This window comes from Haemorhous mexicanus, chromosome 37, assembly GCF_027477595.1.
Source record: "Haemorhous mexicanus isolate bHaeMex1 chromosome 37, bHaeMex1.pri, whole genome shotgun sequence".
Lineage (NCBI taxonomy): Eukaryota > Metazoa > Chordata > Aves > Passeriformes > Fringillidae > Haemorhous > Haemorhous mexicanus.
In genome coordinates this window covers 780,177-801,778 of record NC_082377.1, presented here as the reverse complement: position 1 = coordinate 801,778, position 21,602 = coordinate 780,177, and the positions used below count along the sequence as shown (strand labels likewise).

Sequence of the window (21,602 nt, the reverse complement as noted above, 5' to 3'; positions counted from 1 at the left end):
GGTTACAGGTATTTTTGGGTTATTTCAGGGTATTTTGGGGTGTTTCAGTGTGTTTCGGGGTGTTGTTAGGGGTTACAGGTATTTTTGGGTTATTTCAGGGTATTTTGGGGTGTTGTTAGGGGTTACAGGGTGTTTTGGGTTATTTCAGGGTATTTTGGGGTGTTTCAGTGTGTTTTGGGGTGTTGTTAGTGGTTACAGGTATTTTTGGGCTATTTCAGGGTATTTTGGGGTATTTCAGGGTGTTGTTAGGGGTTACAGGGTGTTGTGGGTTATTTTAGGGTGTTTGGGGTGTTTCAGGTGTTGTTGGAGGTGCCATGGTAGCTTACATGGATTTTTGGGTTATTTCAGGGTATTTTGGGGTGTTGTTAGGGGTTACAGGTATTTTTGGGTTATTTCAGGGTATTTTGGGGTGTTGTTAGGGGTTACAGGGTGTTTTGGGTTATTTCAGGGTATTTTGGGGTGTTTTTGGGGCCGTACTCACCGGGGGAGGGGATGTAGGGGCTGGAGGGGCCGGGTGACCCCGGCGAGCCGGGCGTGGGTGACCAGGCCGGGGAGTAGCCGGGGCTGAAGCCGGAGGCGTCGGAGGCGGCGCTGGGGGAGAAGCCGGCCCCGCCCGGGGTCATGCCGCTGCCTGGGGGGGGGAAAAGGGGGTCAGGGGGACCCCAAAACCACCCCTAAAACCCACCCAGGACCCCAAAACCAGCCCAGGACCCCAAAACCAGCCCTTAAACACAACCCGGCCCCGCCCGGGGTCATGCCGCTGCCTGGGGGGGGAAAGGGGGTCAGGGGGACCCCAGAACCAGCCCAGGACCCCAAAACCACCCCCAAAACCCACCCAGGACCCCAAATCCAGCCCAGGACCCCAAAACCAGCCCAGGACTCCAAATCCAGCCCAGGACCCCAAAACCAGCCCTTAAACACAACCCGGCCCCGCCCGGGGTCATGCCGCTGCCTGGGGGGGGGAAAAGGGGGTCAGGGGGACCCCAAAACCAGCCCAGGACCCCAAAACCACCCCCAAATCCAGCCCAGGACCCCAAAACCACCCCCAAATACAGCGAAGGACCCCAAAACCAGCCCGGGACCCCAAAACCAGCCCTTAAACACAACCCGGCCCTGCCCGGGGTCATGCAGCTGCCTGGGGGGGAAAAGGGGGTCGGGGGACCCCCAAAACCACCCCCAAAACCTGCCCAGGACCCCAAAACCAGCCCAGGATCCCAAATCCAGCCCTAAATCCAGCCCAGGACCCCAAAACCAACCCCAAATACAGCCCAGGACCCCAAAACCAGCCCAGGACCCCAAAACACAACCTGAGACCCCAAAACCACCCCTTAAACACAACCTGGCCCCTCCCGAGGTCATGCCACTGTCTGTGGGGGAATGGGGGAAATTGGGGGGTCAGGGGGACCCCAAAACCAGCCCAGGACCCCAAAACCAGCCCAAAATACAGCCCAGAACCTCACAACACAACCTAAGACCCCAAAACCACCCCCAAATCCAGCCTGAGACCCCAAAACCATCCCCAAACACAACCCAGCCCCATTCTGCTGCCATCCTGTGGGGGAAATGGGGTCGGGGGGCTCCTCATCCTCCCAAATTCACCCCCCAGTGCACCCGGGACACCCCAAAATCCCCCCCCAGCCATCCCAGTGACCCCCATTTTACCCCAGACCCCTCCCAGTCCCTCCCAGTGCCCCACGCACCCACGCTGGGGGACCAGGCGCCGTAGGCCGGGGTGGCCCCCTGGTTCCAGGGGGTCATGGCCGGGGACATCCCCCCCATGGGGCTGGGGGCCGAGCCGAAGAACATCCCGGTGGCTGCGGAGAGAAAGGGGTCAGGGGCGCCCCCAAACCGGGGGGACCCCAAAATGTGGGGACATCAACATCAGGGGGCATCAACATCTGGGAGACCCCAAAATATGGGGACATCAACATCATGGGGACACCAACATCTGGGGGACCCCAAAATATGGGGACATCAACATCGGGGAGGCACCAACATCTGGGGGACCCCAAAATATGGGGACATCAACATCGGGGGGCATCAACATCTGGGGGACCCCAAAATGTGGGGACATCAACATCGGGGAGGCACCAACATCTGGGGGACATCAACATCTGGGGACATCAACATGGGGGGGGCATCAACATCTGGGGGACCCCAAAATATGGGGACATCAACATCAGGGGGGGACACCAAAATATGGGGGACATGAACACTGGGGGCACATCAAAATCTGGGGGACATCAACATTGGGGGGACCCCAAAATCTGAGGGACATGAACATCTGGGGAACCCCAAAGTCTGAGGGACATGAACATCTGGGGGACACCAGGTGACCAAAACTGGGACATGGAGGTGGCCACGGTGACATCAGAGGTCTTTGCGTCACCACCACCCTTGGGGTGTCCCCAACTCCTCCCTCGTAGGACCCAGTCCTGATGGACCCCAAAATCTGCACGGACCCCAAACTCTGGGGCTGTCCCCTCCTGCCATGGGACACCCAGGACTGGCCAATGACCACCAGGACCTTGAAGGTCTTTGTGCCACCACCCTTGGGGTGTCCCCAAGCTGCTCCTGGAGGAACCTGGCCACCATTCCAAGGGGTGTCCCCATTTTCCCGGGGGGTGTCCCCATTTTCCCGGGGGCTGTCCCCATTTTCCCGGGGGTGTCCCCATTTTCCCGGGGGGTGTCCCCAGGGTTCTGGGGGTGTCCCCAGGGTTTCGGGGACTCACGGCCGCCGACGCCGAGGCCGGGCAGGGCGCTGGGGATCTCCATGCCGTGCTTGCACTTCTCGGCGTCCAGCAGGAGGTCGAAGCAGCCGGTGCCGGCCGGGGCCAGCTGGCCCAGCATGATGTTCTCGGACACGCCCTTCATGGGGTCGCTCTCCCCGTGGGCAGCTGCCTCCATCAGGACGTCGACCTGAGTCGGGGGGGACACCCCAAAATCAGCTTCCACCTTTAAATGTTCTCCTTGAACCACAAATCCTATCAAATGTCCACAGAATCCCCCGTTTTCAGCCCCCCAACCCCATTCCCAAACCCCAATTCCCATTCCCAAACCCCAATCCCCGTTGTCCCCGCTGTCCCCTCACCATCTCCTCGAAGGAGCACTCCATGAGTGGCCCGGTGTCCTGGCAGCTCCCAAACTCCAATCCCCACTCCCAAACCCCAATCCCCATTCCCAAACCCCAATCCCCATTCCCAAACCCCAATCCCCACTGTCCCCGCTGTCCCCAGTGTCCCCTGACCGTCTCCTCGAAGGAGCACTCCATGAGCGGCCCGGTGTCCTGGCAGCTCCCAAACCCCAATTCCCACTCCCAAACCCCAATTCCCACTCCCAAACCCCAATTCCCATTCCCAATCCCCACTGTCCCCGCTGTCCCCAGTGTCCCCTGACCGTCTCCTCGAAGGAGCACTCCATGAGCGGCCCGGTGTCCTGGCAGCTCCCAAACCCCAATTCCCACTCCCAAACCCCAATTCCCTTTCCCAAACCCCAAACCCCATTCCCAAACCCCAATTCCCGTTGTCCCCAGTGTCCCCTGACCGTCTCCTCGAAGGAGCACTTCATCAGGGGCCCGGTGTCCTGGCGGTTCCCAAACCCCAATCCCCATTCCCAAACCCCAATTCCCACTCCCAAACCCCAATTCCCTTTCCCAAACCCCAATCCCCATTCCCAAACCCCAATTCCCATTCCCAAACCCCACTGTCCCCGCTGTCCCCAGTGTCCCCTGACCGTCTCCTCGAAGGAGCACTTCATCAGGGGCCCGGTGTCCTGGCAGTTCCCAAACCCCAATCCCCCTTCCCAAACCCCAATTCCCACTCCCACACCCCAATTCCCATTGTCCCCGCTGTCCCCGCTGTCCCCTGACCGTCTCCTCGAAGGAGCACTCCATGAGCGGCCCGGTGTCCTGGTAGTTCCCAAACCCCAATCCCCATTCCCAAACCCCAATCCCCATTCCCAAACCCCAATCCCCATTCCCAAACCCCAATCCCCACTGTCTCCGCTGTCCCCAGTGTCCCCTGACCGTCTCCTCGAAGGAGCACTTCATCAGCAGCCCGGTGTCCTGGCTGTTCCCAAACCCCAATCCCCATTCCCAAACCCCAATCCCCATTCCCAAATCCCAATCCCCATTCCCAAACCCCAATCCCCATTCCCAAACCCCAATCCCCATTCCCAAACCCCAATCCCCGTTGTCCCCGCTGTCCCCAGTGTCCCCTGACCGTCTCCTCGAAGGAGCACTCCATGAGCGGCCCGGTGTCCTGGCAGTTCCCAAACCCCAAACCCCATTCCCAAACCCCAATTCCCATTCCCAAACCCCAATTCCCATTCCCAAACCCCAATTCCCATTGTCCCCACTGTCCCCACTGTCCCCTCACCATCTCCTCGAAGGAGCACTTCATCAGGGGCCCGGTGTCCTGGCAGTTCCCAAACCCCAATCCCCATTCCCAAACCCCAATCCCCATTCCCAAACCCCAATTCCCACTCCCAATTCCCATTCCCAAACCCCAATCCCCATTGTCCCCATTGTCCCCACTGTCCCCTGACCGTCTCCTCGAAGGAGCACTCAATGAGCAGCCCAGTGTCCTGGCAGTTCCCAAACCCCAATCCCCACTCCCAAACCCCAATCCCCATTCCCAAACCCCAATCCCCGTTGTCCCCAGTGTCCCCTGACCGTCTCCTCGAAGGAGCACTTCATCAGGGGCCCGGTGTCCTGGCTGTTCCCAAACCCCAATTCCCAAGCCCCAAACCCCAATCCCCATTCCCAAACCCCAAACCCCACTCCCAAACCCCAATCCCCATTCCCAAACCCCAATTCCCGCTGTCCCCGCTGTCCCCTGACCGTCTCCTCGAAGGAGCACTTCATCAGCGGCCCGGTGTCCTGGCTGTTCCCAAACCCCAATCCCCATTCCCAAACCCCAATCCCCATTCCCAAACCCCGTTGTCCCTGCTGTCCCCGCTGTCCCCTGACCGTCCCCTCAAAGGAGCACTCCATGAGCGGCCCAGTGTCCTGGCTGTTCCCAAACCCCAATCCCCAATCCCAAACCCCAATCCCCATTGTCCCCATTGTCCCCACTGTCCCCTGACCGTCTCCTCGAAGGAGCACTTCATCAGGGGCCCGGTGTCCTGGCAGTTCCCAAACCCCAATCCCCACTCCCAAACCCCAATCCCCATTCCCAAACCCCAATCCCCACTGTCCCCACTGTCCCCACTGTCCCCTCACCATCTCCTCGAAGGAGCACTCCATGAGCGGCCTGGTGTCCTGGCTGTTCCCAATTCCCACTCCCAAACCCCAATCCCCACTCCCAAACCCCAAACCCCATTCCCAAACCCCAATCCCCATTCCCAAACCCCAATTCCCACTGTCCCCACTGTCCCCTCACCATCTCCTCGAAGGAGCACTCCATGAGCGGCCCGGTGTCCTGGCAGTTCCCAAACCCCAATCCCCATTCCCAAACCCCAATCCCCATTCCCAAACCCCAATCCCCATTCCCAAACCCCAATTCCCGTTGTCCCCGCTGTCCCCAGTGTCCCCTGACCGTCTCCTCGAAGGAGCACTCCATGAGCGGCCCGGTGTCCTGGCTGTTCCCAAACCCCAATCCCCATTCCCAAACCCCAATCCCCATTCCCAAACCCCAATTCCCGTTGTCCCCACTGTCCCCTGACCGTCTCCTCGAAGGAGCACTTCATCAGGGGCCCGGTGTCCTGGCGGTTGACGCCGTGCCGGGTGATGGCCATCAGGTGTCCCCGCGAGGTCATGGTGTCGCACAGCAGCGCCAGGTGCCGGTAGTTGACGTAGGAGCCGTCGAAGGAGATGACGTGGTAGAGCTCCCGCTCCAGCGCCTTCCGCACCGCCTCGATGCCCAGAACCTGCCGGAAATCCCAACATGGGAAGGGAATCCCCAAATCCAGGGGGTGGGAAATCCCAAATTCAGGGGGTGGGAAATCCCAAATTCCCAAAATGGGGCGGGAATCCCCAAATCCAGGGGGCGGGAATCCCAAATCCAGGGGGTGGGAATCCCCAAATCCAGGGGGTGGGAATTCCCAAATCCAGGGGGTGGGAAATCCCCAAATTCAGGGGGTGGGAAATCCCCAAATCCCAAAATGGGGCGGGAATCCCCAAATCCAGGGGGTGGGAAATCCCCAAATTCAGGGGGTGGGAATTCCCAAAATCAGGGGGTGGGAAATCCCAAATTTAGGGGTGGGAATCTCAAAATCCCAAAATAGGGTGGGAATCCCAAATCCAGGGGGTGGGAATCCCAAAATGGGGCAGGAATCCCCAAATCCAGGGGGTGGGAAATCCCAAATTCAGGGGGTGGGAATTCCCAAATCCAGGGGGTGGGAAATCCCCAAATTTAGGGGGTGGGAATCCCCAAATTTAGGGGTGGGAATCCCAAAATCCCAACATGGGGCGGGAATTCCCAAATCCAGGGGGTGGGAATCCCAAAATCCAGGGGGTGGGAATGCCCAAAATCCCAACATGGGGCGGGAATCCCCAAATCCAGGGGGTGGGAATCCCCAAATCCAGGGGGTGGGAATCCCCAAATCCAGGGGGTGGGAAATCCCAACATGGGGCAGGAATCCCCAAATCCAGGGGGTGGGAATGCCCAAAATCCCAACATGGGGCGGGAATCCCCAAATCCAGGGGGTGGGAATCCCCAAATTCAGGGGGTGGGAATTCCCAAAATTCAGGGGGTGGGAATCCCAAAATCCCAAAATGGGGCGGGAATTCCCAAATCCAGGGGGTGGGAATTCCCAAATCCAGGGGGTGGGAATGCCCAAAATCCCAACATGGGGCGGGAAATCCCAAATCCAGGGGGTGGGAAATCCCAAATCCAGGGGGTGGGAATGCCCAAAATCCCAACATGGGGCGGGAATTCCCAAATTCAGGGGGTGGGAAATCCCAAAATCCCAAAATGGGGCGGGAATTCCCAAATCCAGGTGGGAAATCCCAAAATCCAGGGATCCCATCACCTGGGGACTCAGGTGTCCCAGGTGTGTCCCCAGGTGAAGATCCCCACCATGAAGACCACGATGTCCCTCAAACCCCAACCCAGGTGTCCCTGTCCCAGGTGACTCATGGAGATCTTCACCATGAGGACCACGATGTCCCTCACCCCCAGGTGTGTCCCCTCACCCCCAGGTGTGTCCCTCCCCCCCCCAGGTGTGTCCCTCATCCCCCAGGTGTGCCCCTCCCCCACCAGGTGTGTCCCTCACCCCCCAGGTGTGTCCCTCCCCCCCCCAGGTGTGTCCCTCACCCCCCCAGGTGTGTCCCTCACCCCCCCAGGTGTGTCCCTCACCCCCCAGGTGTGTCCCAGCCCAGGTGACTCATGGTGAAGATCTCCACTCCCCCCCAGGCGTGTCCCTCACCCCCCAGGTGTGTCCCAGCCCAGGTGTGTCCCTCCCCCCCAGGTGTGTCCCAGCCCAGGTGTGTCCCTCCCCCCAGGTGTGTCCCTCACCCCCCAGGTGTGTCCCTCCCCCCCAGGTGTGTCCCAGCCCAGGTGTGTCCCTCCCCCCCAGGTGTGTCCCTCACCCCCAGGTGTGTCCCTCCCCCCCAGGTGTGTCCCTCACCCCCCCAGGTGTGTCCCTCCCCCCCAGGTGTGTCCCTCACCCCCCCACGTGTGTCCCAGCCCAGCTGTGTCCCTCCCCCCAGGTGTGTCCCTCCCCCCCCCAGGTGTGTCCCTCACCCCCCCAGGTGTGTCCCCCTCCCCAGGTGTGTCCCTCACCCCCAGGTGTGTCCCAGCCCAGGTGTGTCCCTCCCCCCCCCAGGTGTGTCCCTCACCCCCCCAGGTGTGTCCCCCCCCCCAGGTGTGTCCCTCCCCCCCAGGTGTGTCCCAGCCCAGGTGTGTCCCTCCCCCCCCCAGGTGTGTCCCTCCCCCCCAGGTGTGTCCCAGCCCAGGTGTGTCCCTCCCCCCCCCAGGTGTGTCCCAGCCCAGGTGACTCACGGTGAAGATCTCCACGAGCCCCCAGGTGTGTCCCAGCCCAGCTGTGTCCCTCCCCCCCAGGTGTGTCCCAGCCCAGGTGTGTCCCTCACCCCCAGGTGACTCACGGAGAAGATCTCCACGAGCCCCCAGGTGTGTCCCAGCCCAGCTGTGTCCCTCCCCCCAGGTGTGTCCCAGCCCAGGTGTGTCCCAGCCCAGGTGTGTCCCTCACCCCCCCAGGTGTGTCCCAGCCCAGGTGACTCACGGTGAAGATCTCCACTCCCCCCCAGGTGTGTCCCAGCCCAGGTGTGTCCCTCACCCCCCCAGGTGTGTCCCTCACCCCCCAGCTGTGTCCCTCACCCCCCCAGGTGTGTCCCAGCCCAGGTGTGTCCCAGCCCAGGTGACTCACGGTGAAGATCTCCACTCCCCCCCAGGTGTGTCCCAGCCCAGGTGTGTCCCTCACCCCCCAGGTGTGTCCCCCCCCCAGGTGTGTCCCAGCCCAGGTGACTCACGGTGAAGATCTCCACGATGTCGTTGGACGTGGTGCGCACGGGGTCCACGTCCTTCTCGCTCAGCACGCGCATCAGGCTGACGCCGTCGGTCTCCAGGATCCACTCCTGGAGGGCCTTGAACTCCCCGTCCTCGGTGATGATGATCTTCTTCTTGTTGTCCGTCTGTGGCAGGTGCATGTACACCTGGGCAGGTGGGGACAGGTGTCACCATGGCTGTCCCAGATCTTCTGAAGGTCTCTTGGAACCTCCGGAAAGTCTCCATGGAGAGCTCCTGATGCTCCTCAAGATCTACCTGGAGATCTTGAACCCTCAGAGCACCTGGTGCTACCTCCAAGACCTTCTCAGGTGCCCACAGGTGTTACCAGGGACCATCCTGGACCTCCTAAAGGTCTTCTGGAACCTTCTAAAGGTTACCACGGAGCTCTCCAGGTATCTCTGGAGACCTCCCATCCTTTCATGGACCCCTCCAGGTGTCCTCAAGCCACTCCAGGTGTCCCCAAGCCTGCCCAGGTGTCCCCAAGCCCCTCCAGGTGTCCCCAAGCCCCCCCAGGTGTCCCCAAGCCCGCCCAGGTGTCCCCAAGCCCCCCCAGGTGTCCCCAAGCCCCTCCAGGTGTCCCCAAGCCCCCCCAGGTGTCCCCAAGCCCGCCCAGGTGTCCCCAAGCCCCTCCAGGTGTCCCCAAGCCCGCCCAGGTGTCCCCAAGCCCCTCCAGGTGTCCCCAAGCCCCCCAGGTGTCCCCAAGCCCCTCCAGGTGTCCCCAAGCCCCCCCAGGTGTCCCCAAGCCCCCCCAGGTGTCCCCAAGCCCCTCCAGGTGTCCCCAAGCCCCCCCAGGTGTCCCCAAGCCCGCCCAGGTGTCCCCAAGCCCGCCCAGGTGTCCCCAAGCCCCTTCAGGTGTCCCCAAGCCCGCCCAGGTGTCCCCAAGCCCCTCCAGGTGTCCCCAAGCCCCCCAAGGTGTCCCCAAGCCCCTTCAGGTGTCCCCAAGCCCCCCCAGGTGTCCCCAAGCCCCTCCAGGTGTCCCCAAGCCCTCCCAGGTGCCCCCAAACCCGCCCAGGTGTCCCCAAGCCCCTCCAGGTGTCCCCAAGCCCCCCCAGGTGTCCCCAAGCCCCCCCAGGTGTCCCCAAGCCCCCCCAGGTGTCCCCAAGCCCCTCCAGGTGTCCCCAAGCCCCCCAGGTGTCCCCAAGCCTGCCCAGGTGTCCCCAAGCCCCCCCAGGTGTCCCCAAGCCTGCCCAGGTGTCCCCAAGCCCCCCCAGGTGTCCCCAAGCCCCCCCAGGTGTCCCCAAGCCCCTCCAGGTGTCCCCAAGCCTGCCCAGGTGTCCCCAAGCCCCCCCAGGTGTCCCCAAGCCCCCCCAGGTGTCCCCAAGCCCCTCCAGGTGTCCCCAAACCCGCCCAGGTGTCCCCAAGTCCCTCCAGGTGTCCCCAAGCCCCCCCAGGTGTCCCCAAGCCCGCCCAGGTGTCCCCAAGCCCCCCCAGGTGTCCCCAAGCCCGCCCAGGTGTCCCCAAGCCCGCCCAGGTGTCCCCAAGCCCCTCCAGGTGTCCCTAAGCCCCCCCAGGTGTCCCCAAGCCCGCCCAGGTGTCCCCAAGCCCCCCCAGGTGTCCCCAAGCCCGCCTAGGTGTCCCCAAGCCTGCCCAGGTGTCCCCAAGCCCCTCCAGGTGTCCCCAAGCCCCCCCAGGTGTCCCCAATCCCCTCCAGGTGTCCCCAAGCCCCTCCAGGTGTCCCCAAGCCCCTCCAGGTGTCTCCAAGCCCGCCCAGGTGTCCCCAAGCCCCCCCAGGTGTCCCCAAGCCCCCCCAGGTGTCCCCAAGCCTGCCCAGGTGTCCCCAAGCCCGCCCAGGTGTCCCCAAGCCCCTTCAGGTGTCCCCAAGCCCCCCGAGGTGTCCCCAAGCCCCTTCAGGTGTCCCCAAGCCCCCCCAGGTGTCCCCAAGCCCCTCCAGGTGTCCCCAAGCCCCTCTAGGTGTCCCCAAGACCCTCCAGGTGTCCCCAAGCCCCCCCAGGTGTCCCCAAGCCCCCCCAGGTGTCCCCAAGCCCCCTAGGTGTCCCCAAGCCCCTCCAGGTGTCCCCAAACCCGCCCAGGTGTCCCCAAGCCCCCCCAGGTGTCCCCACCTTGCTGATCTGCTCGATGCCCTGCAGGGTCATGTCCGTCAGCATGTTGGACTCGATGCAGCGCAGGAAGACGTCGTCGTCCATCTTGTCCACCACCTCCTCCTCCTGGGGACACGGTGGGGCACAGGTGAGGCCCAGGCCGTCCCAGGTGTCCCCTGAGGTGTCCCCTGAGGTGTCCCCTGAGGTGTCCCCTGAGGTGTCCCCAGGTGCCTGCCCACCTCCTGCATCTTGTTCTCGTCGCTGTTCATGATGCGGATGCGCAGCACCAGCTTCTCGGCGTTGTCGTCGTTGAAGATGCAGTTGAGGTCGTCACCGAAGCCTGGGAGGGGACACGGGGTGGGGACAGGGTCACCTCCGAGCTCACGGCACCCAAGGGACCTCCAGGGTGTCCCCAAAGATCTGCCAAGGACCCCCAAAGCTCCCCCAGGTCATCCCAAAGCTCCTCCAGGCTCACACAGAGCGCCCTGAAGAGCTCTCAGGTGCCTTCAAGGTCACCCCAAACCCTCAAAAGCTCCTCAGACACCCTCAGAACTCATCCAGGCCACCTCAAACCCCCTCCAGGTCCCACAGAGACCCCCCAAACCCCCTCAGAACCCCCAAAAGCTCCTCAGATACCCTCAGAACTCATCCACGTCACCTCAAACCCCCTCCAGGTCCCACAAACACCACCCAAACCCCCTGAGAACCCCCCAAAAGCTCCTCAGATGGGCTCAAACCTCCTCCAAGTCACCTCAAACCCCCTCCAGGTCCCACCAACACCACCCAAACCCCCTCAGAACCCCCAAAAGCTCCTCAGATCCCCTCAAACCTCATCCAAGTCACCTCAAACCCCCTCCAGGACTCCCAAAAGCTGCTCAGATGCCTTCAGACCTCATCCCAAACCCTCAAAAGCTCCTCAGACACCCTCAGAACTCATCCACATCACCTCAAACCCCCTCCAGGTCCCACCAACACCCCCCAAACCCCCTCAGAACCCCCCAAAAGCTCCTCAGATACCCTCAGAACTCATCCGAGTCACCTCAAACCCCCTCCAGGTCCCACCAACACCCCCCAAACCCCCTCAGAACCCCCCAAAAGCTCCTCAGATGCCCTCAAACCTCATCCAGGTCACCTCAAATCCCCTCCAGGACCCTCAGAAGCTGCTCAGATGCCTTCAAACCCCCTCCAAGTCACCTCAAACCCCCTCCAGGCTTCCCAAGAAGCTCCTCAGATGCCCTCAAACCCTCTCCAGGTTCCTCAGAACCTCCTCAGACCAACTCAAACCTCCTCCAAATCACCTCAAACCCCCTCCAGGTCCCACCAACACCCCCCAAACACCCCCAAACCCCCTCCAGGTCCCACCAAGACCCCTCAAACCCCCTCCAGGTCCCACCAAGACCCCTCAAACCCCCTCCAGGTCCCACCAACACCCCCCAAACACCCCCCAAACCCCCTCCAGGTGCCCCAAACACCCCTCAAACCCCCTCCAGGTTCCACCAAGACCCCCCACACCCCCTCCAGGTCCCCCAAAGACCCCCCAAACCCCCTCCAGGTCACACCAAGACCCCCCAAACCCCCTCCAGGTCCCACCAACACCCCTCAAACCCCCTCCAGGTCCCACCAAGACCCCCCAAACCCCCTCCAGGTCCCACCAAGACCCCCCAAACCCCCTCAGAACCCCCCAAAAGCTCCTCAGACGCCCTCAAACCTCATCCAGATCACCTCAAACCCTCTCTAGGTCCTACAAACACTCCCCAAACCCCCTCAGAACCCCCAAAAGCCCCTCAGACGCCCTCAAACCTCCTCCAAGTCACCTCAAACCCCCTCCAGATCCTACAAACACCCCCCAAACCCCCTCAGAACCCCCCAAAAGCTCCTCAGATGCCCTCAGAACTCATCCATGCCACCTCAAACCCCCTCCAGGTCCCACCAACACCCCCAAACCCCCTCAGAACCCCCCAAAAGCTCCTCAGATGCCCTCAAACCTCATCCAAGTCACCTCAAACCCCCTCAGAACCCCCCAAAGCTCCTCAGATACCCTCAGAACTCATCCATGTCACCTCAAACCCCCTCCAGGTCCCACAAACACCACCAAACCCCCTCAGAACCCCCCAAAAGCTCCTCAGATGCCCTCAAACCTCATCCAGGTCATCTCAAATCCCCTCCAGGACCCTCAGAAGCTGCTCAGATGCCTTCAGACCTCATCCAAGTCACCTCAAACCCCCTCAGATCCCCCCAAAAGCTCCTCAGACGCCCTCAAACCTCTTCCAGGTCACCTCAAACCCCCTCCAGGCTTCCCAAGGAGCTCCTCAGATGCCCTCAAACCCTCTCCAGGTTCCTCAGAACCTCCTCAGACCAACTCAAACCTCCTCCAAATCACCTCAAACCCCCTCCAGGTGCCCCAAAGACCCCCCCAAACCCCCTCCAGGTGCCCCAAAGACCCCCCCAAACCCCCTCCAGGTGCCCTCAGACCCCCTCTAGGTCCCACCAAGACCCCCCAAACCCCCTCAAGGTGCCCCAAAGATCCCCCACACCCCCTCCAGGTCCCACCAAGACCCCCCAAACCCCCTCCAGGTCCTACCAAGACCCCCCCAAACCCCCTCCAGGTCCCACAAAGACCCCCCAAACCCCCTCCAGGTCCCACCAAGAGCCCCCAAACCCCCTCCAGGTCCTACCAAGACCCCCCCAAACCCCCTCCAGGTCCCACAAAGACCCCCCAAACCCCCTCCAGGTCCCACCAAGAGCCCCCAAACCCCCTCCAGGTCCCACCAAGACCCCTCAAACCCCCTCCAGGTCCCACCAAGACCCCCCAAACCCCCTCCAGGTCCCATAAAGACCCCACAAACCCCCTCCAGGTCCCACCAACACCCCCCAAACACCCTCAGATCCCCCCAAAAGCTCCTCAGACGCCCTCAAACCTCATCCAGATCACCTCAAACCCTCTCTAGGTCCTACAAACACTCCCCAAACCCCCTCAGAACCCCCAAAAGCCCCTCAGACGCCCTCAAACCTCATCCAGGTCACCTCAAACCCCCTCAGATCCCCCCAAAAGCTCCTCAGATGCCCTCAAACCTCCTCCAAATCACCTCAAACCCCCTCCAGGTGCCCCAAAGACCCCCCAAACCCCCTCCAGGTGCCCCAAAGACCCCCCAAACCCCCTCAAGGTGCCCCAAAGACCCCCCACACCCCCTCCAGGTCCCACCAAGACCCCCCAAACCCCCTCCAGGTGCCCTCAGACCCCCTCTAGGTCCCACCAAGACCCCCCAAACCCCCTCCAGGTGCCCCAAACACCCCCCAAACCCCCTCCAGGTCCCACCAAGACCCCCCAAACCCCCCCCAAACCCCCTCCAGGTGCCCCAAACACCCCCCAAACCCCCTCCAGGTCCCACCAACACCCCCCAAACCCCCTCCAGGTGCCCCACAGACCCCCCCAGACCCCCCCGGGGCCGTGCCCAGCCCACCCACCGGCGTTGATCTTCTCGGCGATCTGCTCCATGGTCAGCTTGCGGTCGGTCATGTGCTTGCGGTCGAGCTCGACGCGCAGCAGCCACGGCGAGATGCGGCTGACGTCGAAGTCGGGCATCTCGTAGTAGACGTTGACCCACTCCTGGTCCTCGGCCACCACCGTGCTCTGAGGGTTGGGGTCGTAGTAGATGGCGGTGTTGGCCGTCACCTTGCGCAGCGTGGTGTGCTCCAGGCGGCACAGGATGTCCTGGGGACACGGGGACAGTCAGGGGACACGGGGACATTGGGGACAGTCAGGGGACGTGGGGACACTGGGGACATGGGGACAGTCAGGGGACATGGGGACAGTCAGGGGACGTGGGGACACTGGGGACACTGGGGACATGGGGAGCGTGGTGTGCTCCAGGCGGCACAGGATGTCCTGGGGACACGGGGACAGTCAGGGGACACGGGGACATTGGGGACAGTCAGGGGACGTGGGGACACTGGGGACATGGGGACAGTCAGGGGACACGGGGACACTGGGGACAGTCAGGGGACACGGGGACAGTCAGGGAACATGGGGACACTGGGGACACTGGGGACACTGGGGACACTGGGGACAGTCAGGGGACATTGGGTGTGGTGTGCTCCAGGCAGCACAGGATGTCCTGGGGACACAGGGACAGTCAGGGGACATGGGGACAGTCAGGGGACATGGGGACATTCAGGGGACATTGGGTGTGGTGTGCTCCAGGCGGCACAGGATGTCCTGGGGACATTGGGGACAGTCAGGGGATATGGGGACACTGGGGACATTGGGGACACTGGGGACACTGGGGACAGTCAGGGGACACGGGGACAGTCAGGGGACATTGGGGACACTGGGGACACTGGGGACAGTCAGGGGACGTGGGGACAGTCAGGGGACATGGGGGCATTGGGGACACTGGGGACAGTCAGGGGTCATGGGGTGTGGTGTGCTCCAGGCGGCACAGGATGTCCTGGGGACACGGGGACAGTCAGGGGACATGGGGACATTGGGGACAGTCAGGGGACATGGGGACAGTCAGGGGACATGGGGACATTGGGGACACCGGGGACAGTCAGGGGACATGGGGACAGTCAGGGGACATGGGGACACTGGCGACAGTCAGGGGACATGGGGACAGTCAGGGGACATGGGGACATTGGGGACACTGGGGACAGTCAGGGGACATTGGGTGTGGTGTGCTCCAGGCGGCACAGGATGTCCTGGGGACATGGGGACAGTCAGGGGGCATGGGGACACTGGGGACATGGGGACATTGGGGACACTGGGGACACTGAGAACACTGGGGACATTAAGGGGACATGGGGACATTGGGGACAGTCAGGGGACATGGGGACACTGGGGACAGTGAGGGGACATGGGGACATTGGGGACAGTCAGGGGACATGGGGACACTAGGGACGGTCAGGGGACATGGGGACATTGGGGACAGTCAGGGGACATGGGGACACTGAGAACATTGGGGACAGTCAGGGGACATGGGGACATGGGGACATTGGGGACACTCAGGGGACACTGGGGACACTGAGAACACTGGGGACAGTCAGGGGACATGGGGACATGGGAACATGGAAGACATGGGGACGCAGAGGGGACACAAAGCCACAGGGCCACCACAGGGACACAAAGCCATGGAGCCACCACAGGGCTGTGAGGACAAGGAGGTCACACAAACCCGTGGGGCCACCACAGAGCTGTGAGGACACAAAGCCACAGGGCCACCATGGGGACACAAAGCCACAGGGCCACCATAGGGACACAAAGCCACGGAGCCACCACAGGGCTGTGGGGACAAGGAGGTCACACAAACCCATGGGGCCACCACAGGGACACGAAGCCATGGAGCCACCACAGAGCTGTGAGGACACAAACCCACAGGGCCACCATGAGGACACAAACCCACGGGGCCACCACAGAGCTGTGAGGACACAAAGCCACAGGGCCACCATGGGGACACGAAGCCATGGGGCCACCACAGAGCTGTGAGGACACAAAGCCACAGGGCCACCACGGGGCTGAGGGGACAAGGAGGTCACACAAACCCGTGGGGCCACCACAGGGCAGTGAGGACAAGGAGGTCACACAAACCCATGGGGCCACCACAGAGCTGTGAGGACACAAACCCACAGGGCCACCACCCCAGCCCCCCCCCCGGCGTGTCCCCAGGTGCCACCTTGGCGCGCTCGGCGTCGCGGGCGCTCTGGCCCAGCAGGAAGACGGTGAGCGACGGCGTCTTGGGCTTCTTGGAGATGTTGATGAGCTCCTTGAGGCGGGGGACACCCAGGGTGACGTTCTTGGCCGACACCCCCGCGTAGTGGAAGGTGTTGAGGGTCATCTGCGTGGCCGGCTCGCCCAGGGACTGCGCGGCCAGCGCGCCCACCATCTCCCCGGGGTGGGCCTGAGGGGACATGGGACAGCAGAGTGTCACCAAACCCCAGTGACCCCAAACCATCTCACTGGGGTGGGACACGGAGACAGCAGAGTGTCACCAAACCCCAGTGACCCCAAACCATCTCCCCGGGGTGGGCCTGAGGGGACAGCAGAGTGTCACCAAACCCCAGTGACCCCAAACCATCTCACCGGGGTGGGCCTGAGGGGACATGGGACAGCAGAGTGTCACCAGACCCCAGAGTGACCCCAAACCATCACCCTGGGGTGGGACACGGGGACAGCAGAGTGACACCAGACCCCAGTGAGACCCCAAACCATCTCACCAGGGTCAGCATGAGGGGACACGGGGACAGCAGTGTCACAGTGGGATCACCTAACCCCAAGGATGACCCCAAACCCCCCAAAGATGACCCCAAACCTCCCAAGGATGACCCCAAACCCCTCAAAGATGACCCCAAACCCCCCAAAGATGACCCCAAAGCCCCCAAACCCCCCAAAAATGACCCCAAAACCCCCAAGATGACCCCAAACCCCCCAAGATGACCCCAAACCCCCCAAACACTGACCCCAAACCCCCCCAAACCCCCCAAGGATGACCCCAAAACCCCCAAAGATGACCCCAAACCCCCCAAAAATGACCCCAAACCCCCCAAGGATGACCCCAAACCCCCCAAACCCCTCAAGGATGACCCCAAACCTCCCAAGGATGACCCCAAACCCCCCAGGATGACCCCAAACCCCTTCTCACGATGGCCTGGTTGAACTTGGACTCGATCTCCCCCAGCAGCCAGCTGAAGACACCTCCAGACCTGACCCCAAACCCCCCAGAAGTGACCCCAAACCCACCCAAACCCCCCAAGGATGACCCCAAACCCCCCAAAGATGACCCCAAACCCACCCAGGATGACCCCAAACCCCTTCTCACGATGGCCTGGTTGAACTTGGACTCGATCTCCCCCAGCAGCCAACCCAAGGCACCTCCAGATCTGGTCCCAAACCCCCCAGAAGTGACCCCAAACCCACCCAAACCCCCCAAAGATGTCCCCAAACCCCTTCTCACGATGGCCTGGTTGAACTTGGACTCGATCTCCCCCAGCAGCCAGTTGAAGACACCTCCAGACCTGACCCCAAACCCCCCAGAAGTGACCCCAAACCCACCCAAACCCCCCAGGATGACCCCAAACCCCTTCTCACGATGGCCTGGTTGAACTTGGACTCGATTTCCCCCAGCAGCCAACCCAAGGCACCCCAAGATCTGGTCCCAAACACTGACCCCAAACCCCCCAAACACTGACCCCAAACCCACCCAAACCCCCCAAGGATGACCCCAAACCCCCCAAGGATGACCCCAAACCCCCCAAGGATGACCCCAAACCCCCCAAGGATGACCCCAAACCCCCCAAAGATGACCCCAAACCCCCCAAGGATGACCCCAGATCCCCTTCTCACGATGGTTGACCCCAGCAACCAACCCAAGGCACCTCCAGATCTGGTCCCAAACACTGACCCCAATCCCACCCAAACCCGTCAAGGATGACCCCAAACCCCCCAAAGATGACCCTAAAACCCCCCAAACCCCTTCTCACGATGGCCTGGTTGAACTTGGACTCGATCTCCCCCAGCAGCCAACCCAAGGCACCTCAAGATCTGGTCCCAAACCCCCCAGAAGTGACCCCAAACCCACCCAAACCCCCCAAGGATGACCCCAAACCCCCCAAGGATGACCCCAAACCCCCCAAGGATGACCCCAAACCCCCCAAAGATGACCCCAAACCCCCCAAGGATGACCCCAAACCCCCCAAGGATGACCCCAAACCCCCCAAGGATGACCCCAAACCCCTCAAGGATGACCCCAAACCCCCCAAACCCCCCAAGGATGACCCCAAACCCCTTCTCACGATGGCCTGGTTGAACTTGGACTCGATCTCCCCCAGCAGCCAACCCAAGGCACCTCCAGATCTGGTCCCAAACCCCCCAGAAGTGACCCCAAACCCACCCAAACCCCCCAAAGATGACCCCAAACCCCCCAAAGATGACCCCAAACCCCCCAAGGATGACCCCAAACCCACCCAAACCCCCCAAAGATGTCCCCAAACCCCTTCTCACGATGGCCTGGTTGAACTTGGACTCGATCTCCCCCAGCAGCCAGTCGAAGGCACCTCAAGATCTGACCTCAAATCCCAAACACTGACCCCAAACCCCCCAAGGATGACCCCAAACCCCCCAAGGATGACCCCAAAGCCCCCAAACCCCTTCTCACGATGGCCTGGTTGAACTTGGACTCGATCTCCCCCAGCAGCCAACACAAGGCACCCCAAGATCTGGTCCCAAACCCCCCAAGGATGACCCCAAACCCCCCAAGGATGACCCCAAACCCCCCCAGGATGACCCCAAAGCCCCCAAGGATGACCCCAAACCCCTCAAGGATGACCCCAAACCCCCCAAACCCCTTCTCACGATGGCCTGGTTGAACTTGGACTCGATCTCCTCCAGCAGCCAACCCAAGGCACCTCCAGATCTGACCCCAAACCCCCCAAGGATGACCCCAAACCCCTCAAGGATGACCCCAAACCCCCCAAGGATGTCCCCAAACCCCTTCTCACGATGGCCTGGTTGAACTTGGACTCGATCTCCCCCAGCAGCCAGTCGAAGGCACCTCCAGACCTGACCCCAAACCCCCCAGAAGTGACCCCAAACCCACCCAAACCCCCCAAAGATGACCCCAAACCCCCCAAACCCCTTCTCACGATGGCCTGGTTGAACTTGGACTCGATCTCCTCCAGCAGCCAACACAAGGCACCTCCAGACCTGACCCCAAATCCCAAATACTGACCCCAAAGCCCCCAGGGATGACCCCAAACCCCCCAAGATGACCCCAAACCCCTTCTCACGATGGCCTGGTTGAACTTGGACTCGATCTCCCCCAGCAGCCAGTCGAAGGCACCTCCAGACCTGACCCCAAACCCCCCAGAAGTGACCCCAAACCCACCCAAATCCCCCAAGGATGACCCCAAACCCCTCAAGGATGACCCCAAACCCCCCAAACCCCTCAAGGATGACCCCAAACCCCCCCAGGATGTCCCCAAACCCCTTCTCACGATGGCCTGGTTGAACTTGGACTCGATCTCCCCCAGCAGCCAGTCGAAGGCCTCCCCGCTGAGCCGGAACTCCTCCACCATGCGGCGGCTGCAGAGCGTGGAGCGCAGGTGGATGTTGAAGAGCAGCGTCGCGTTCTCCTGCGCCTGCCGGCTCAGAGGGTCCTCCCCGTTGACGATCACCAGCTTGCGGCTCAGCTCCTTCACCCCTGAGGGGACAGCGAGGTCACAGGGGGGTCCCAAGGAGGGACAGAACGGTCCTGGGGGGCCTCAAACCCATCACAGCTTCCTGAGGGACTCAAGGATCTCCAGAACCTTCCTGAGGGACTCAAGGATCTCCAGAACCTTCCTGAGATGCTCAAGGACCTCCAGAACCTTCCTGAGGGTCCTCAAACCCATCAGAGCTTCCTGAGGGACTCAAGGACCTCCAGAACCTTCCTGGGGGTCCTCAAACCCATCACAGCTTCCTGAGGGGCTGAAGGATCTCCAGAACCTTCCTGAGCATCTCCAAACCTGTCACAGCTTCCTGAGGGACTCAAGGATCTCCAGAACCTTCCTGAGGGACCTCAAACCCATCACAGCTTCCTGAGGGGCTGAAGGATCTCCAGAACCTTCCTGAGCATCTCCAAACCTGTCACAGCTTCCTGAGGGACTCAAGGATCCCCACAACCTTCCTGAGGGACTCAAGGATCCCCACAACCTTCCTGAGGGACCTCAAACTCATCACAGCTTCCTGAGGGACTGAACAACCTCCAGAACCTTCCTGAGATGCTCAAGGATCTCCAGAACCTTCCTGAGGGACTCAAGGATCTCCAGAACCTTCCTGAGCATCTCCAATCCTATCACAGCTTCCTGAGGGGCTGAAGGATCTCCAGAACCTTCCTGAGGGACCCCAAACCCATCACAGCTTCCTGAGGGGCTCAAGGATCTCCAGAACCTTCCTGAGGGGCTCAAGGATCTCCAGAACCTTCCTGAGGGGCTTAAGGATCTCCAGAACCTTCCTGGGGGTCCTCAAACCCATCACAGCTTCCTGAGGGGCTGAAGGATCTCCAGAACCTTCCTGAGGGGCTCAAGGACCTCCAGAACCTTCCAGAGCATCTCCAAACCTGTCACAGCTTCCTGAGGGACTCAAGGATCTCCAGAACCTTCCTGGGGGGCTCAAGGATCTCCAGAACCTTCCTGAGGGACTCAAGGATCTCCAGAACCTTCCTGAGGGACCTCAAACCCATCACAGCTTCCTGAGGGGCTCAAGGATCTCCAGAACCTTCCTGAGGGGCTCAAGGACCTCCAGAATCTTCCAGAGCATCTCCAAACCTGTCACAGATTCCTGAGGGACTCAAGGATCTCCAGAACCTTCCAGAGCAACTCCAAACCCATCACAGCTTCCTGAGGGGCTGAAGGATCTCCAGAACCTTCTTGAGGGGCTCAAGGACCTCCAGAACCTTCCTGAGGGACCTCAAACCCATCACAGCTTCCTGAGGAACTCAAGGATCTCCAGAACCTTCCCGAGGGGCTCAAGGATCTCCAGAACCTTCCACAGAATCTCCAAACCTGTCACAGCTTCCTGAGATGCTCAAGGATCTCCAGAACCTTCCAGAGCATCTCCAATCCTATCACAGATTCCTGAGGGACTCAAGGATCTCCAGAACCTTCCTGGGGGTCCTCAAACCCATCACAGCTTCCTGAGGGGCTGAAGGATCTCCAGAACCTTCCTGAGGGACTGAAGGATCTCCAGAACCTTCCTGAGCATCTCCAATCCTATCACAGCTTCCTGAGGGACTCAAGGATCTCCAGAACCTTCCTGAGGGACCCCAAACCCATCACAGCTTCCTGAGGGGCTCAAGGATCTCCAGAACCTTCCTGAGGGACTCAAGGATCTCCAGAACCTTCCTGAGAGGCTCAAGGATCTTCAGAACCTTCCTGAGGGACTCAAGGATCTCCAGAACCTTCCTGGGGGTCCTCAACCCCATCACAGCTTCCTGAGGGGCTCAAGGATCTCCAGAACCTTCCTGAGGGACTCAAGGATCTCCAGAACCTTCCTGAGGGACCCCAAACCCATCACAGCTTCCTGAGGGGCTCAAGGATCTCCAGAACCTTCCTGAGGGACTCAAGG

General features: G+C 61.5%; 1 protein-coding gene across 3 annotated transcripts in view; it reads right to left on the bottom strand.

Moving 5' to 3' along the window:
* Positions 1-21,602, bottom strand: part of POLR2A (RNA polymerase II subunit A) — a 73,308-nt gene that overhangs the window by 3,016 nt on the left and 48,690 nt on the right. For all 3 annotated transcript variants that reach the window (XM_059872660.1, XM_059872663.1, XM_059872661.1), the window contains 10 exons: positions 19,493-19,698; positions 16,177-16,401; positions 13,973-14,219; positions 10,747-10,847; positions 10,529-10,633; positions 8,432-8,614; positions 5,665-5,868; positions 2,733-2,919; positions 1,701-1,814; positions 482-631 (listed from right to left, as the gene is read on the bottom strand). In XM_059872660.1, coding sequence (XP_059728643.1) covers positions 482-631; positions 1,701-1,814; positions 2,733-2,919; positions 5,665-5,868; positions 8,432-8,614; positions 10,529-10,633; positions 10,747-10,847; positions 13,973-14,219; positions 16,177-16,401; positions 19,493-19,698 — 1,722 coding nt within the window. The remainder of the gene's footprint in view (positions 1-481; positions 632-1,700; positions 1,815-2,732; positions 2,920-5,664; positions 5,869-8,431; positions 8,615-10,528; positions 10,634-10,746; positions 10,848-13,972; positions 14,220-16,176; positions 16,402-19,492; positions 19,699-21,602) is intronic.